The sequence below is a fragment of the Capricornis sumatraensis genome, chromosome 10 (genome assembly GCF_032405125.1).
Source record: "Capricornis sumatraensis isolate serow.1 chromosome 10, serow.2, whole genome shotgun sequence".
NCBI classification, from domain to species: Eukaryota; Metazoa; Chordata; class Mammalia; order Artiodactyla; family Bovidae; genus Capricornis; species Capricornis sumatraensis.
The window spans coordinates 105283842-105299340 of NC_091078.1; the positions used below are offsets into that span (position 1 = coordinate 105283842).

General features: G+C 58.5%; 1 protein-coding gene across 1 annotated transcript in view; it reads right to left on the reverse strand.

The window, feature by feature from the left end:
• Positions 1 to 13487, reverse strand: part of PODXL2 (podocalyxin like 2) — a 41318-nt gene extending 27831 nt beyond the window's left edge. The window contains exons 1-2 of the mRNA XM_068983158.1: positions 13424 to 13487; positions 8035 to 8313 (exon numbers count right to left, since the gene is read on the reverse strand). Of these exons, the coding sequence (XP_068839259.1) occupies positions 8035 to 8313; positions 13424 to 13487 (343 nt within the window). The remainder of the gene's footprint in view (positions 1 to 8034; positions 8314 to 13423) is intronic.
• Positions 13488 to 15499: the final 2012 nt, after the last annotated feature.

Here is a 15499-nt window from a genome sequence, read left to right on the forward strand (position 1 = left end):
CGGCCTGTTTCACAGACGGTAACATACGTGGTTCAACGCCATTCTCCCGAACCATCCCACCCTTGCCTTCTCCCACAGAGTCCAAAAGGCTGTTCTCTTTCGGTCTGTGTCTGTGTCAGATACGTCTGTGTCTCTTTTGCTGTCTCGCATACGGGGTCATCGTTACTGTCTTTCTAAATTCCATATATACGTGTTAGTCAGGGCTGGTGCACTGGGATGACCCAGAGGGATGGGACGGGGAGGGAGGAGGGGGTTTCAGGAAGGGGAACACACGTACACCCATGGCTGACTCCTGTCAATGTGTCCAAAACCACTACAACACTGTAAAGCAATTAGCCTACAATTAAATAAATAAATTAAGAAACAAACTAGCAGGGGACTGGCATAAAGCACAGAAGCATCGACGAACAGAACGAAATGGAAAGCCCCGCAGCAGACCCGTGCATTTATGGCCAATCAATGCATGACAAGGGAGGCACGGCTGCACCAGGCTCTTCAACAAAAAGTGCTGGGAAAACTGGGCAGCTGTATGTAAAACATAAAATCACATCACTGTTTACCATCAGACACAGACAAGAAGCTCAAAATGGACCGAAGACCTAAATGGGAGACCAGACACTACAACTCCTAGAGGAAAACATAGGCAGAACACTCTCTGACATAAATCTTCACAGTATCTTTTCCAATCTGGCTCCCAGAATAATGGAAATAAAAACAAAAATAAACAAATGGGACCTCATTAAGCTCAAAAGCGTCTGCACAGCAGAGGAAACCAAACAAGACAAAAAGACAGCCCACAGACTGGGACAAAACAGCTGCGGGTGACATGGCCGACAAGGCGTTAGTCTCCAAAATGTGCAAGCAGTTCGTGAGGCTTAATGCCATCCAAACAGACGACCCAGTCAAAAAGTGGTTAGAAGACCTAGACGGGCGTTTCTCCAAACAAGACATACAGATGGTCAAGAGACACGTGAAAAGAGGCTCAGCGCTGGTGTTAGAGAAACGCAAACCAAACTCAAAACGAGGCATCACCTCGCACCAGCCAGACTGATTATCATCCAAACGTCCGCTAACAGGAGACTGCCCGGTGGCCCAGGGGTTAAGGGTGCGCCTGCCCACGCAAGGGGCACGGGCTCCATTCCTGCTCTGGGCCATCGGACCCCCATGCTGCGGGGCCCACCCCGGGGAGCCCGCGCCGCACCCACGCAGCCCACGTGCAGCAGTGAAGACCCGGGGCAGTCACAACAGAGAGAAGAATGTAAATGGACCGAAGAAGAAGAATAAAGATTCACCGATCCTCACAGGCCATGAGTCACCCTATGTACTGGGATGCCAAAACCACCAGGTAAACATGGTGGTCAAACCTTTTCTTGAATTGCACTGGATTGTAAGGGGAACTGTGTAAACTGATAAATGACGTCTGGCAAGCTTTCAAACACTCTTAAAAGAAAATCCACAAAGAAGTGCTGGAGAGGATGTGAAGAGACAACCCTCCTCCGATGGTGGGAGTGTGAACTGGTGCAGCCACTATGGAGACTCCCCAGTGAAAGCTAAAGACAGAGCTGCCACACGGCCCTGCGACCCCAGTCCTGGGAGCATGCCCAGAGGAGCACGCGGGCACCCAGCGGTCACTGCAGCACCGTTAGAAACAGCACGCCATGGCAGCAACCTGGACGGCCAACCACAAGACTGTCATACCGAGTGAGCTTAGGTCAGTGCCAGAAAGGGAAATATCACATCTCTTACACTCAGAATCTAAAAAGAAATGATACAAGTGAACTTATTTATAGAACAGAAAAACCCACCAACTTAGAGCCGAAACTGATGGTTACCAGTGGGGAAGGGTGTAGGGGGAGGGATATCTAAGCTAGTTTGGGATGACAGGTACTCACTACTGAATTTAAAACGGAAAACCCATAAGGACCTACTGTAGAGCTCAGGGAGCTCTGTTCAATGTTATGTGGCAGCCTGGACGGGAGGGGAGTTTGGGGGGAATGGATACCTGTGTGCATATGACTGGGCCTTTCGCTGTCCATCTGAAACTATCACAACGTTGTTAATCAGCCACGCTCTAAAATAAAAAACGCTCTAATGAAAAAATAAAGAGTGCTCACAAAATCAACAGTGTCGGCACACAATAAACATTTGGTGAAAAACCTTAAAACTGAACAAAACGCGTTAACCAGCGGCTAACTGACACAAAACGTCAAGGGAGCTTTCCTGACTCACACACAGCTTGGCTGCGTCACAGCACGTAAGCTGCATCCAGGCCTTCTTCCCCCTAATCTCACGACGGTGCCTTCCCTAAAAAGATCACGCTGCGTGACTTTCCCCCCAGTGCTGCCCCCCAGCTGCGTAACTCTCCTTCCTGTTCATCAAGGTTGCACTGAACTTTACTTCTGCCTTCCAGGGCCAGCCGTCCTCCCACACGACCTTCAGGCTCAGCTGAAACAGTAACGAACTGACTCCTCTGTTTAAGACAAGGAATTAGAACCAGCAGCCGAGCCAGCAGCCTTGAAAGATCCCTTTAAACGTTCCTTTAGGTTAACGTCACATCACTGACAGCTGTCCCCCGAGTGCAACCCAGAAGCGAGTTAGTCAACGGAGCAGCAACACAGAAACGCCGACCGAGCGCACGGGAGGCCCGTGTGGGACAGACGCGCGAGCGAAGCAGCTTTCCGTATAGCTGGACACGGCCCGTTGACGGTCGGACTCAACAGCCATCGCAGAAGGGCACATCAGGCCCGGGGGCGCACCCTGCGGATGGCACGCTGATGACACAGGAGCCTGTCGCAGCGTCGCGCGGGGACGGGAGGGAGATCCGGCCGCAGCGCGGAGGGGAGGGCGCACAGGAGACCCCTTGCAGACAAACACCCTGAGGCTACTGCTTCTAGAAACACACTCTGAGGAGACGATTATGGATGCTCAGGAGGCTCTGCTCACGCCACAGCGCCGCTGTCGCAGGGCGGGAGGCTGGCTGAGGCAGCCAGCCCGTCCACACCTGAGGTGCTAATTCGGCCTCAAAGCTGAGGCTGGAGAGCTGTTTGCTGCCTTGGAAAGATGTGGGCAAGTGAAACAGCAAGGTCTGTGCCCGCAAATGCCACTCTTCCCAGGAGCACACTTTCTCTATTATCCGTAAAGGCAGAGAGTCCAGGGAGAAGTGCACTGCAATGCTGCCGCTCACCAGCTCTGGGTTAAGGATGGGGCTGGAGATGGTTGTTTTTTTCTTTCAACTTGCCACACGTTTCTGATTTTCATACAGGGACACTTACTACCAGCATAAGACAAGGATATGGCGCTTCTCTTTTCTTTTCTCGGTGCCCAGGTGAAGTGCTTCTGCCAGGACGGTCAAATCGCTGCCCGGCAGACACGACCACCGAGACGGCTGCGTAGAAACCACCCCCAGGTCCGGCAGGCAGCTGCTGCGGTGACCTGGCGCGCACAGACTCACTCCAGACGGCGCAGCCCCAGCATGGCGACGGAGGAGCGGACGCGGAGAAGGAGCGGGGCCCCTGCCACCATCACCGGGGAACCTGCCTGCGCCGTCTCCCCTGCGCCGAGACAGGAGGCTAGTGAGGCTGCCATGAGGGAAAAGAGAACTTCACGTGAAAATGGCCAGAGAGCTGAGCACGCGGGGCGCCCCAGTCAAGAGCATCATTCTGCCCCCTCTGTCACAGGCACCCGGATCCTCCCTGGGGGGCCCTCCCACCCTCTCCTACCTGGCCCAGGAGTGTGGGGCCCTACGCTGGCTTCAGGGGGCTCAGGACCCAGACGAGGCCAGGAGCCGCCCTGCGTCTTCTCCAGCTGAGCTCTCCCCACGCTGGGCTTGCCAAGTGAGAGCGGCTGGGAGCCTCGCTCAGCGGCCACACAGGCCGGCCGCCCAGGAGTGAGCACGAGGGAGGGACCCTAGCCACGGCGGCCGAGGCGGGTCCTGACGCCGTCTCAGCACCGGACCCCCGTGCCCGGGCCGGACACTGATGCCAGGCGTTGGTGTAACGGCCGATACATACTCCTCGCACACAGGCCTGTAAGCCTGTCTGAGTTGGGTCCCTAGAACGTGCCAGTCTTAGAGAGGCGTCTCTCATCCCGTGGAACACTAATTAGCTTGCTCACCAGGAAAATTAAAGCTACCAGCAGAGAACTTGGTTAAGGAGACTGGAAAACAAAAGCGCTGGGCGGCAGCAGGACCGTCTGGGGTGGAGGGCGACCTGGGAACTAGTCCTGGTCACGAAGGCAGTGCGTGAACCCACCCAATAGGCTGCCGGCGGGCTTGACTCGCTGGTAGGGCAGGGATGTACGTTCTACTTTCTCCCCTTCTTTGTTGAGACCAGTCTTTCCACCCAAAATGTCAGAGGATCATAGTGTTTTAGAGCTGGATAGAGTTCAATCTATCACTCCCACGGTCTCACTTGAGGAGAAGAGGCTGAAGCCAAGGTTAGCGAGGTCACAGCCCTCGTCACCGCCAGGCTGAGCCGCCAGGCCCCCGAGGCCACTCCTGGAGCAGGCCCGACAGGCCAGAGACGAGGCACAGAGCAGGGCCCCAGAACAGCCACGCTCCGCTCCCTCTTTGCACACCCCGCCTCAGGGCTCAGGGCAGGCCTGCTCGGGAGGCCCTGACTGCAGACTGGGTCTGCCGCACACGGGCCGCCGGGCCTCGGACCAGGCTCACAGCCTCTCAGCCTCGGCCCCCCCAGTGGGCTGCCCCGCTGACCCACAGGGCGGCTGTGAAGTGCAGCGAGCCACGCAAGGCGCAAATGCTGTGCAGAAACCGTGCCGACTCCTACACCAGGCGTAAGACGTAAGACACCACTGCTGGCTCTAGGAGAGCCGCTGAGCTGAGCGGCAACAGCAAAGAGCGCCGAAGTCTGGAGTCTGACGGCGAGGGTCTGCATTCTGGTTCTTGCACTTATTAGCTGGGCTGTTACCCAGACTCCACTAGCCTCAGTTTGTCCACTGGTCAGACGGGAATAACAATAAATACTTCAATGCTTCTATGAAGATTAAACGAGGTAACACACCACAACACCCAACTCGGTGCCTAGCAGAACTCGGAGCTGGATTTGTGGGTCAAAGTGAAAGTGAAGTTGCTCAGTTGTGTCCGGCTCTTTGCGACCCCGTGGACTGTAGCCCACCAGGCTCCTCCATCCGTGAGACTCTCCAGGCAAGAGTACTGGAGAGGGTTGCCATTTCCTTCTCCAGGGGATCTTCCCGACCCAGGGACTGAGCCCGTGTCTCTGCATCTACACTGGATTCCCTCTTGCTGAGCCACCAGAGAAGCCCACAGAAACGACTTCTCAGCCATGAGAGTTCTGTGCATCAAACCAGCAAAGACCTCGGCGAGCTCAGTGTCGCGGAGGGTCCAGAACCTGGCGTTCCCTCCCCCCCGCCGGGCATGCACACTGCAGCGCCCTTTCTGGAGGCCGCCCTGGCCACACTGACACAAGCCTGCAGAAGAGGCCCGTCCACGTCAGGCCCACCCCGTCCCCCGCCGGGGACCCGTCCCCCGCCGGGGACCCGTCCCGTGAACCGGCAGCAGCCCCGCCCAGACTCCTTGACAGGCTGGGGAGGCACAGCCGGCAACAGGGCCCCGGGAGGAGCTGGAGCGCGAGCCCCGGCCCCCGCCCCCGCCCCCCCACTGCTGGGGTCAGGACCCCGGCTCCCCAGTCCCTCCCCACACAGGCCAGGCTCCTGCCATCCGTGCCCTTCTCTGTCCCCTGGGGTGGGCGCTGAGCACTTGCTCCCCTGGTGAGGCCACTGTCTGTGCACGACACTCCCTGGCCTCTCTGCTCCCAGGCGCTTCAGGATCTGCAGACACGGCCAAGTCCAAGAACCACACCGTACACAACCTGTCCCCCACCCGGCACAGAGACAGCATCGAGAAACCCTGGTCACGAAGCATGAATCGCTTAAGGTGGACCCCAAGTTCCTGAGGAGCAGGCGCTCTGCCCAGGAGCACAGCAGGGAGGGCCTGCAGAAGACGCGGGCCGGGAATGCGCCTGCTGGGGCTGTCGAGGCTTGCCAAGAGCCCAAGGAGTCTGAGCCCCAGGTCCCCGCGGGCGGCAGTGCGTGCCCAGGGGACTCGCCCACCCCGCCCACCTGAAGCCCGGCAACGTGCTGGCGCCCACATCACCAAGGGCCCCGAAGTCCCAGGCCAAGGCTCGCACCAAGGCCCAGGCACCGCAGCTACGGTTGCTGCTCTGCCAAAGGCGCCCAGGCCCCCACGCAGGCTGCGAGTGCAGGCCGCCACCTGCCAGTGTGAGGACGGGGGACTGGGGTGGCCCCCGGGCTGCTGATGGGGCTGCCGTGCTCCTGGACACTGGTGCAAATAAACTGAGGCAGGACGTGTCCAACGACAACAGCAAGCCACCAAACTACAGCCTCCTCGGTGCCGCAGCGTGAGCAGGGCTGCTTCTGGGGCGCTGGGGTGCTGACCAACACGCCCCTAGACTAGCAATGTGACTCCAGAAGTTTATCCCGAGAACAACCAGAAAAGTGCAAAGACACACACAGGTCTTTGCAGCGTCCTCACGAGCAGAAGCCAGGGCTCCTCTGGTGGTCCAGCGGCTCGTACGCCATCTGCCCACGCATGGCACATGGGTGCCATCCACGGTCTGGGGCGACCCCACAAGCCAAGGAACTAGGCCCGGGCGCGCCAAGTACCGAGCCTGCGCTCTTCAGCAAGAGGGGCTGCTGCAAAGAGACGCCCGCACACCGCAGTGAAGACCCAGCACGGCCACGGGCAGACAAGCGAGACTGCGCCTCCAGCAACAGGGAGCCGCTCCACGCCCGAGGGAATACTGGGGAGCCACCGACAGCCCGGCTACAGAAGGACAGCTGGCAGTGCGGAATGAGGCATTCGAGACACACCTTACGGTGGAAGGAATGGCTCCAATGTTGCATATAAAAGTGACTAAAGGCATGTAGCCCAAACTACTAGTGTTCATCATTTTTCATCACGACATCACGGGGAGATTTTCTTCTTTGGATTGTTTTCGTGTTTCCCACATTTTCTGTATTTTTCATGTATTATTTCTGTAATTAAAAAACACAAACCCAAAATACATTTATTAAAAAAAACCCAGGGCTAAATTCTGTAACGCTCAGCCCCACACTTGGGCACCAGTCTGAGCGCCCAGCGCCAGCCAAGAGCCCCGCACAGCGGCGGCGGCTGCCAGCCGGGGAGCCCTGTCGCTCCATCATCAGCCGCAGCCGCGCGCCACTGAGCCCGGCCCAGCCCCCGGGCAGAGCCAGGGAAGGGCGCTCGGAACGCCTGGCGGGGCTCAGGGACCCTTCAACAGAGACCACACGGCACAGAAGAGGAGCCAGCGACCAACCCAAGGCCTGGACAGACCGACGCTCGCACTGCGACTGACCACCTCAACAGCTCTGTGACTCCAGGCCCGCTTTCTCCTGAGCTGTTTCCTCGAGTTCAGAACGGGCGAACACCCTTCATCTCACGGGCTGTCAGCGTTACACTCGATTATACAAGCACAGAGCACAGCTCACTACACGGCCGTGAACGTCACGAAGGCAAAGGGGCCCCTTGGGCCAGCAAGGCCCTCAGAGTCCAGAGACCCAGCCTTGAGGTTCTGGAGGGCAGCGGAGGGTGAAGGCAGGTGAGGATGGAGAAGAGGTGGGACGTGGGCAAGGCAAGGGCCATCGGGCACCATGCCCGGCCTCCCGGCGGCAATCAGCACACATCTTAGAGAGACGGGGGCTTCCCTGGTGGCCCAGCGGTTAAGAACCCACCTGCCAATGCAGGAGACCCGAGCTCCAGCCCTGGTCCAGGAGGCTCCCACACGCTGAGGGGCCACAAAGCCCAGAGGCCGCCACCACCACCGAGCCAGCACGCCAGAGCCCGGGAGCCACAGCTGCCAAGCCCCCGTGCCCAGAGCCTGCGCTCTGCAGCAAGAGGCCGCTGAAGCGAGAACGCCGTGCACTGCGGCTGGAGGCAGCTGAGCACAGCAGCAAGGACCCAGCGCAGCTGAAGCAGAGATGAACAGCCTTTCAGAGACAAGGGCGCGAGCACCGTACCTGCGGCGGGCCCCAGGCCCAGGCTGGACTCGTTGAGCGCGGCCTCCTCTTCCCAGAAGTACTGCGGCGGCTGCAGGATGCGGGACTCTTCGCTCTCCTCGCTGGGGAAGCCCGAGCCGGGGGCTCCCAGGCCAGCGCCCAGGCCCACGGCCTCGCTCGGCTCCTCCGAGTCCAGCGGCTCCAGGCCCGTGGGCAGCAGGAGGTCCAGCAGGGAGGTGGAGGGGAGGCCTTCTGAGCCGGGCTCCTCGGACCCAGCTGCACGCACGGCCAGGGACGCTCCTGCGCAGACAGGAGAGCTGGGGGTTACGGGGAAGAGGGCGTAGGGTGGAGACCCGCCTGCGAGGATCAAGGGCCCAGGGCGAGGGCAGGGGCTTCGCGACACTCCTGGCCCCGCTTTCCCGGGCCCTGCGCGCACACGGCTCCCCAGGCTCCTGTCCTGGCAGCACACTTCCCAAAACCGCAGGAAGAGCCTGACCTGTGTTTCAGCAGCACACGGCGATTAAGACCACGTGAGGTGGTCCCAGGTCAAATTCATCCCGGGCTGGAGCCCTGGGCCCTCTACCCTAATTTACAAAACAAAACAGTGTCAAATCAAGGGGATCTTTTTTCCCCTTCTCTCTCACTTCCACTCACTACGAACAGGAAGCAGCCCCATGTGCTGGTTTTATGAGGTCAATACTAACTACAGGACTATCACTAACTTGCTGTAAGTCTTCAGCCCTGTCTCCTCATCTGAAAAATGAGGAAGGCACGTGAAACGGCCTCCACATCCTCTTTTCCAGACCGATATTCAATGATGCAAGAAAGAGCGAGCGGCAGGAGTTATCTCCCGCTCTGTGCCTGGAGTGCACCGTGATGCGACTTGACAGAGTCCGTGGGGATTTCAGTCACGTAAGTGTCATCTGGGCCTCCCTGGTGGCTCAGATGGTGGAGAATCCGCCTGCAGTGAGGGAGACCCGGGTTCAGCCCCTGAGTCGGGAAGATCACCTGGAGGAGGGCAGGGCAACCCAGTCCAGCATTCTTGCCTGAAGAATCCCCATGGACAGAGGAGTCTGGCGGGCTACAGAGTCAGACACGACTGATTAAGCACAGCACACAAGCATTATCTACATTTTAATGCTTACAAGCACCTTATGCAGTAGTAAGCCCAACAAGTGGCCACTAAGGAAGACAGATGTTTCAGACTCAGAAGCAAGTTCTGCCAGAAACAGATAAGGCACCAGAGAGAGACAGGAGAGACAGGAGGCCCGTCCAGAGAGAGACAGGACAGACGGGAGGCCCGTCCAGAGAGAGACAGGACAGACAGACGGGAGGCCCGTCCAGAGAGAGACAGGACAGACGGGAGGCCCGTCCAGAGAGAGACAGGAGAGACAGGAGGCCCGTCCAGAGAGAGACAGGACAGACGGGAGGCCCGTCCAGAGAGAGACAGGACAGACGGGAGGCAGGACAGACGGGAGGCCCGTCCAGAGAGAGACAGGACAGACGGGAGGCCCACAGCCGCACTTGGCTCCAAGGAGAGCAGCCTGGGGCGCAGGGGAAGGGGCGGAGCAGAGCAACAAGCGTGCGTGGGAGGACACACAGGCCTTGATCACTCAGGCTGCTGCAGTGGAGCAAGGCAGGCAGGGGCTCTGGCCTGTGGCTGAGCGACTCTGGGGGAGCGTCGGCCCCCCATCCGTAGAGCAGGATGGGGAAGCCCGCAGACGCACCGGTCGCCCCCCGCCCCCCGCAGTGTGCGGACTGCACTCTGAAGGGCAGACTGCAGACCCCTCGTGGAAGCGGTCTCCTCCGTTATGGAGAGCAGGGAAGCGGGGCACTCTTGGCCAGGAACAGAGAACGTTGAAGGGCGACAATGGTCAGGGCCTTCAAACACATTTAGACAAAAAGTTGCTGTGAATGATGAAGATCAGTTACTCTATGTGACTTCAAGGGAAAAAACGGAAGAAACAGACGCCAGCAGAGTCTCAAACAGGATGAGCCAGAAGCAGGGGACGCCCGTGGTCACCTGCCTCCATGCGCCTAAGTCCTCCTCCTGCTTCCGCCCCAGCTCCCTCGGTCCAGGCGGCGCCCCCTCCACGACCACCGGCCCTGCACTCTCCTCTCTGTGCTGTGACAGACCACCGGACAGCCCCTCACTCAGCGGTGAACACGGAGCTCACCTCTGTCGTGACCGGGCCTCGACAGCCTCTCAAGTATCACAGGAGCTCGGGATGTGTTTGTGTAAACGACCAAATAAATTAAGACATACCCTTTCCCTCTGGCTGATTCATGTTTGGTAGAAACCAAAGGGATACTGTACCCTTCAATTAAAAGTAAATAAATCTAAAAAATAAGAAATACCCTTTCGTTTTACAGAAAAGATAACAGGCCTAGTGAGACTAAGGTCAAATAACCAGGTAACAGAATTGCTGTAATTAGCCAGCTTCACCCCACAAGAAGGATGGTCCCTGAGGAAACGTCGGAAAGCTGCTCTTGTGTCCTTCTTCCTAAGGACACATAAGGACAGAAAGCACCCGGCGTGACCCGATGCCTCACAGGATCTAAGGAGCAAGGAAAGAGCTGGACGGGAGAGACCCTGTCCTCCCAGCACCCTGCTCAGGGTCCCCACCAGAAACCCAACGCACAGGGTGGCTGAGAGTGTAGGGGTCTTTCCTCCTGACCCGAAAGACCTCAAGTCAGTGAAGCGGTCCCTACCTTCCACCAAGACGCCCCTTTATCCACATTTCTGCCTGGTCATCTATCAACCCTACTGGAGTAAGACTTATTTTCTAATTTTTACAAAGTTAATCACAATATACAATACTGTCAATCAGATACGATGCCAGGTAACTTTGGTTTCAGGTACGCTGCAGCGTCTTACTGGAGGTTAACATCTGCATTGGATTTCCACTGCTCAGAAGAAAGCAATCCCCCCCGCCGCCGCCCCCCACCCCCCCGCCCATTCTGTGCCACCTACTGTGTCAGGCCCCCTCTAGAGACACCAAGGGGAACAGCAGACAGCCTCTGCCCTTGGGGGAGAAAGTGCTCTTCGGAAAAGGAATGCCCGGTTACGTGAGATGCCAGCTGATACAGCAGGTCTGCCTTCAGATGTGGCCTCCCCAGGTCTGGGGAACCAAATACCACAAGACAGTGACCTGGAAAAACTCACACAGTCCAGGGACCAAAAACTCAACTGCTGAGAAATGGTATGTCTGTAGTAATTAAGCAACAAACACTGCACGGGTTCCCAGGGCCCAGAGCAGCCTTCTCTGCGAGGTGAAGCTCTTCATCCACCTACTGGAGAGACATTACTTCAGTGGTTTAGAAAAGCAATGGCCTCTCGTTAAGAATCCTTGGAGTTTTACCCTCCACGAAACCACCAGAGGATCAAACGTGCTGGCCTCTCCACAGCCTGAGAGCTGCCTCTCCCAGGCTAACGGACGTGAGGGGGAGAGGAGTCACGGCCACGCAGGCCTCAGTCCTGCCGCCAGGCCGGCCCTGACGCCCAGGAGCCTGCGTCTGTCCTGTTGACTTCTTGCCTCTGGGGATGAAGTCCTTTAGCCGGTGAAGCTCTCCACGCAGAGCACCGGGGTCTGAGGAACCTGCTAGGGCCTATCGTGACCATTCCCTGACTAAGGGGGCCCTCATTCTCCCAGCCTCTCCCCTCCGTCTGTCACCTGCAGAGAAACCCCGGTTCGTCCTGGTCTATCTTTCCCAACAGTCTGACAGGAGTAAAAAGTGCGTGCGTGAGCGCCGTTGCTGCAGTCGTGTTGGACTCTATGCGACCCCATGGACTGTAGCCTGCCAGGCTCCTCTGCCATACACTTTTTCGGGCAAGAGTGCCATCTCCTCCAGGAGATCTTTCCAACCCAGGGACTGAGCCCACATCTGCTTTTCCTGCCTTGCAGACGAGTTCCTTTACCACTGAGCCTCTAAGAGATTCTGACCATGTTTCTGAAAAGCTGTGTTTGAAAAGGAGGAATTAGCTTTTGATTTCTTCTGCAGTAAACAGTTTCATTTTCTTGAAGCTATTTTTCAGCACAATGGTTATTTTCCCTTTATAAAGACCTTGATATTTCCAAAAGCTTGGCAGTGGGTAATTACGAGATGTTGCTTATTTTCGAACTTGCCCACCAAAATAGCAGCTGAGACCCACCTATTCCCTGAATATCTACTTTTGCTCTCAATAATTAACCTGCCTGAGAGTCTACTGGATTTTAACCTTCAGATACACACTGATCTTGTTTTTTCTCTTGGACCTGTAATCTTCTGTTACCTCCATCCCTCTCAGCCAAAAGAACGAAAAAGGGCATGAAAAGCATTCCAGGGATCGGCCTCAAAGCACTGAAAATCCGACCCAAACAAATTCAGGAAAGGAGGCGCAGGAAGCAGGCTTGTATCTTAGGGGGTGAAAAGAGCAAAGGTCTCGATAATCCCCATGTTTTGTCTCCCCTGCGTCTGCTCTTGGTCCCCGCGTCCTTCTCCCGTTCCCCTTGCCCTCATCAGCAGCTCTGAAGTCCGAGATCTCTAAGCCCTCCGCAGACACCCATTCGGAGCTGCCCAGCAGCATCAGCGACACGGCCCACACCTTGGACTGTCCGCTGCAACAGAGATGGTCCGGCACCACCAACGCGACCGCACACACTTGGCGCGTGTGTCAGAGAAACAGTGCCGCCCGGTCCTGGCAGGCGTGTGCCCGCTGCAGCTTCGTAAGGGAGACGTCCTGCTGGACACACACGCACCCCAGCACGGCGGGGACACTAGCGCGCCCCCCGGACGGAGGCGGAGGGACGGGGCGGGGAGGGGGACCCGCAGCCGGCAGGAAGCGGCACGGCAACAGCTGGGCTTGGTCCCGACACACTCCGCAGACCAGCGCTGGGACGGCTGCCACGCGGAGAGGACAGCGGGGCCGCCCCTGCCCTCCGGACAGGACTCGGGCGCGGGCGCACAGGGATGCGGCGGCCCGGGGGCCGCGGCCGGGGCCCCGCCTGCGCCCTCGCCGCGCCTGCGCCCCGCTGCCCAAGGCGGGCCCGGGCCGAGTCGGGGCGGCGGGGCTCCGCACCTCGGCGCGCGGGGCGGCGGCTGCCCTGCAGAGGTCGCCCCCCAGCCCAGCCGGGCACGGAGACCGCCTCCGGCCGACGGCGCCGGGCGCGGCCCCCGCGCGCACACGGGCGCCCACCCGCCGGCGGGCCCGGGCCCCGCGCCGCGCGCCCACCCGCGCCGCCGCCGCCCCGCGCCTGTCACCGCCGCCCCGCGCCTGTCACCGCCGCCCGGGCGCGCGGCCCTTTGTCGCAGAGACACGCCCGCCCGGCGCCGCCGCCCCCCGCCCTTAGAAGCGCCCGGGGCGCGGGCGGCCGCGCGGCCCTTTGTTGGCGCGGAGCCGCCCAGCGCGCGCCGGCCGCCGCCCGCTCACCTCCGGCCAGCAGCAGCAGCAGCGGCGGCAGCGGCGGCCCCGCGGCCCTCAGCAGCCGGCCCATCGCGCCGCGTCGCCGCTCCGCAGCCGCCTGGGCGCCTCAGGGCCGCTCGGGCGGCGGCGGCGGCGGCGGCGGCGGCGGCGGCGGCGGCGCGCGCGCGCGCCCATTGGCCCGCGAGGCTGTCACTCGCCCCGCCCCGCCCCGCCACGTGAGCGCCCCGCCCCTCCGCCCCGCCAGCGGCCAATCGACGTCGCGGAGGTCGGGGGCGGGGCCAGCGCGCTGCCCGCGCCTCGCGCGCCTCGCACCTCAGACCTCACGCTTCACAGGCCCGCAGCCGCCTGGCGCTCGAGTCTCGCGAACGCGGGCCGTGGCCCCGGCGCTGAGGGTCGAGCTCGCGAGGCTGCGCCCGACCTCTGGCTCTTTGAGGGGCTTCTCCCTCGGGCGCGCGGGCGGACTCCGTCCGGGTTAAGCACTGACAAGCTCTGGAGGAGGCAATGGCAGCCCACTCCAGTACTCGCCTGGAAAATCCCGTGGGCGGGGGAGCCTGGTGGGCTGCGGCCCACGGGGTCGCACACGCAGGGGCCGTTAAGTTAAGGACGCGGGAAGGGAGACGATCCTGGATCACTGAGCTGGACGCAGGGTCATCACGAGGCTTCTCACAAGGGCAGGAGGGAGGAGGGGGAGTCAGAGCCAAGAGCAAGCATGCCCCTGGGAGCAGAGCTCAGGGACGCCCTTTCTGGCTTTGAAAACGGCAGAAGGGGCCAGGGGCCAAGGGACCGCGGGCGCGCTCTAGAAGCTGGAAGAGGAAGCAAAGGAGCTTTTGCCCGGAACCCTGCTGACTCTTTGCTCTTAGCTCGGTGAGACCCATTTCAGACTTCTGACCTCCGAAACTGTTAGGACAGTAAGTTTGTTACTTTAAGCCTCTGAACTTGTAGGGATGGCAACCCACTCCAGTATTCTTGCCTGGAGGATTCCATGGACAGAGGAGTCTGGCAGACTGAGGTCCATGGAGTCGCAAAGCAGAAATAGGAGCATATAAACTGCAATGAAGTAAGAAAATTCCATTTATAAGACCATCAAAAGTATATTAAATACTTGGAAATAAGTCCATAAAATAAGTACAAAACCTCCTCTGAAAACTATAAACACTGCTGGAATACATTAAAGAAAACCTGTGTAAGTGGATGGACAGCCCATCTCATGGATGAGAAGACTTGAAATTGTTAAAATAGCAATCCCCAAAGTGATCTATGGATTCAATGCAATTCTCATCAAAATTCTTGCTGGCTTCTTTGCAGAAACTGACAAACTGATTCCAAAATTCATATGGAAATTCAAGGGGTCCAGGTTAGCCGGAACAATCTTAGAAAAACAAAGTGAACATATCCTTGGAATAAAATGGAGAGTTCAGAGATGAACCCTCATGCTTATGGCCATCTACCTGACAGGGTTCCAAGGCAATCTGTGCAGAGAGAACAGTCTCTTCCACAAACAGTGCTGGGACGGGTGGATATCCCACACACAGAAGAATGAAAGGCAGAACCCCCCCCCCCAACATCATACACAAAGACTGCCAACGGATCAAAAACCTAACTGTAAGAGAGAAAACTGTGAATCTACTAGAAAAAACCCTGGGGGTATACATTCATGACCATGGCCTGCTGCTGCTGAGTCGCTTCAGTCGTGTCCGACTCTGTGCGACCCCATAGACGGCAGCCCACCATGTTCCCCCGTCCCTGGGATTCTCCAGGCAAGAACAATGGAGTGGGTTGCCATTTCCTTCTCCAATGCATGAAAGTGAAAAGTGAAAGGGAAGTCGCTCAGTCGTGTCTGACTCTTCGCGACCCCATGGACTGCAGCCTACCAGGCTCCTCCATCCATGGGATTTTCCAGGCAAGAGCACTGGAATGGGGTGCCATCGCCTTCTCCAATGACCATGCCTTAGGCAATAGTTTCTGAGATGATGCCAAAAGCACGAGCCTTGAAAGAAAATATATATAGGAGACTGAGAAATGAAAAACATTTTGTGCTTAAAAGGACACCATCAGGGGCTTTCCAAGTGGCACCAGTGGTAA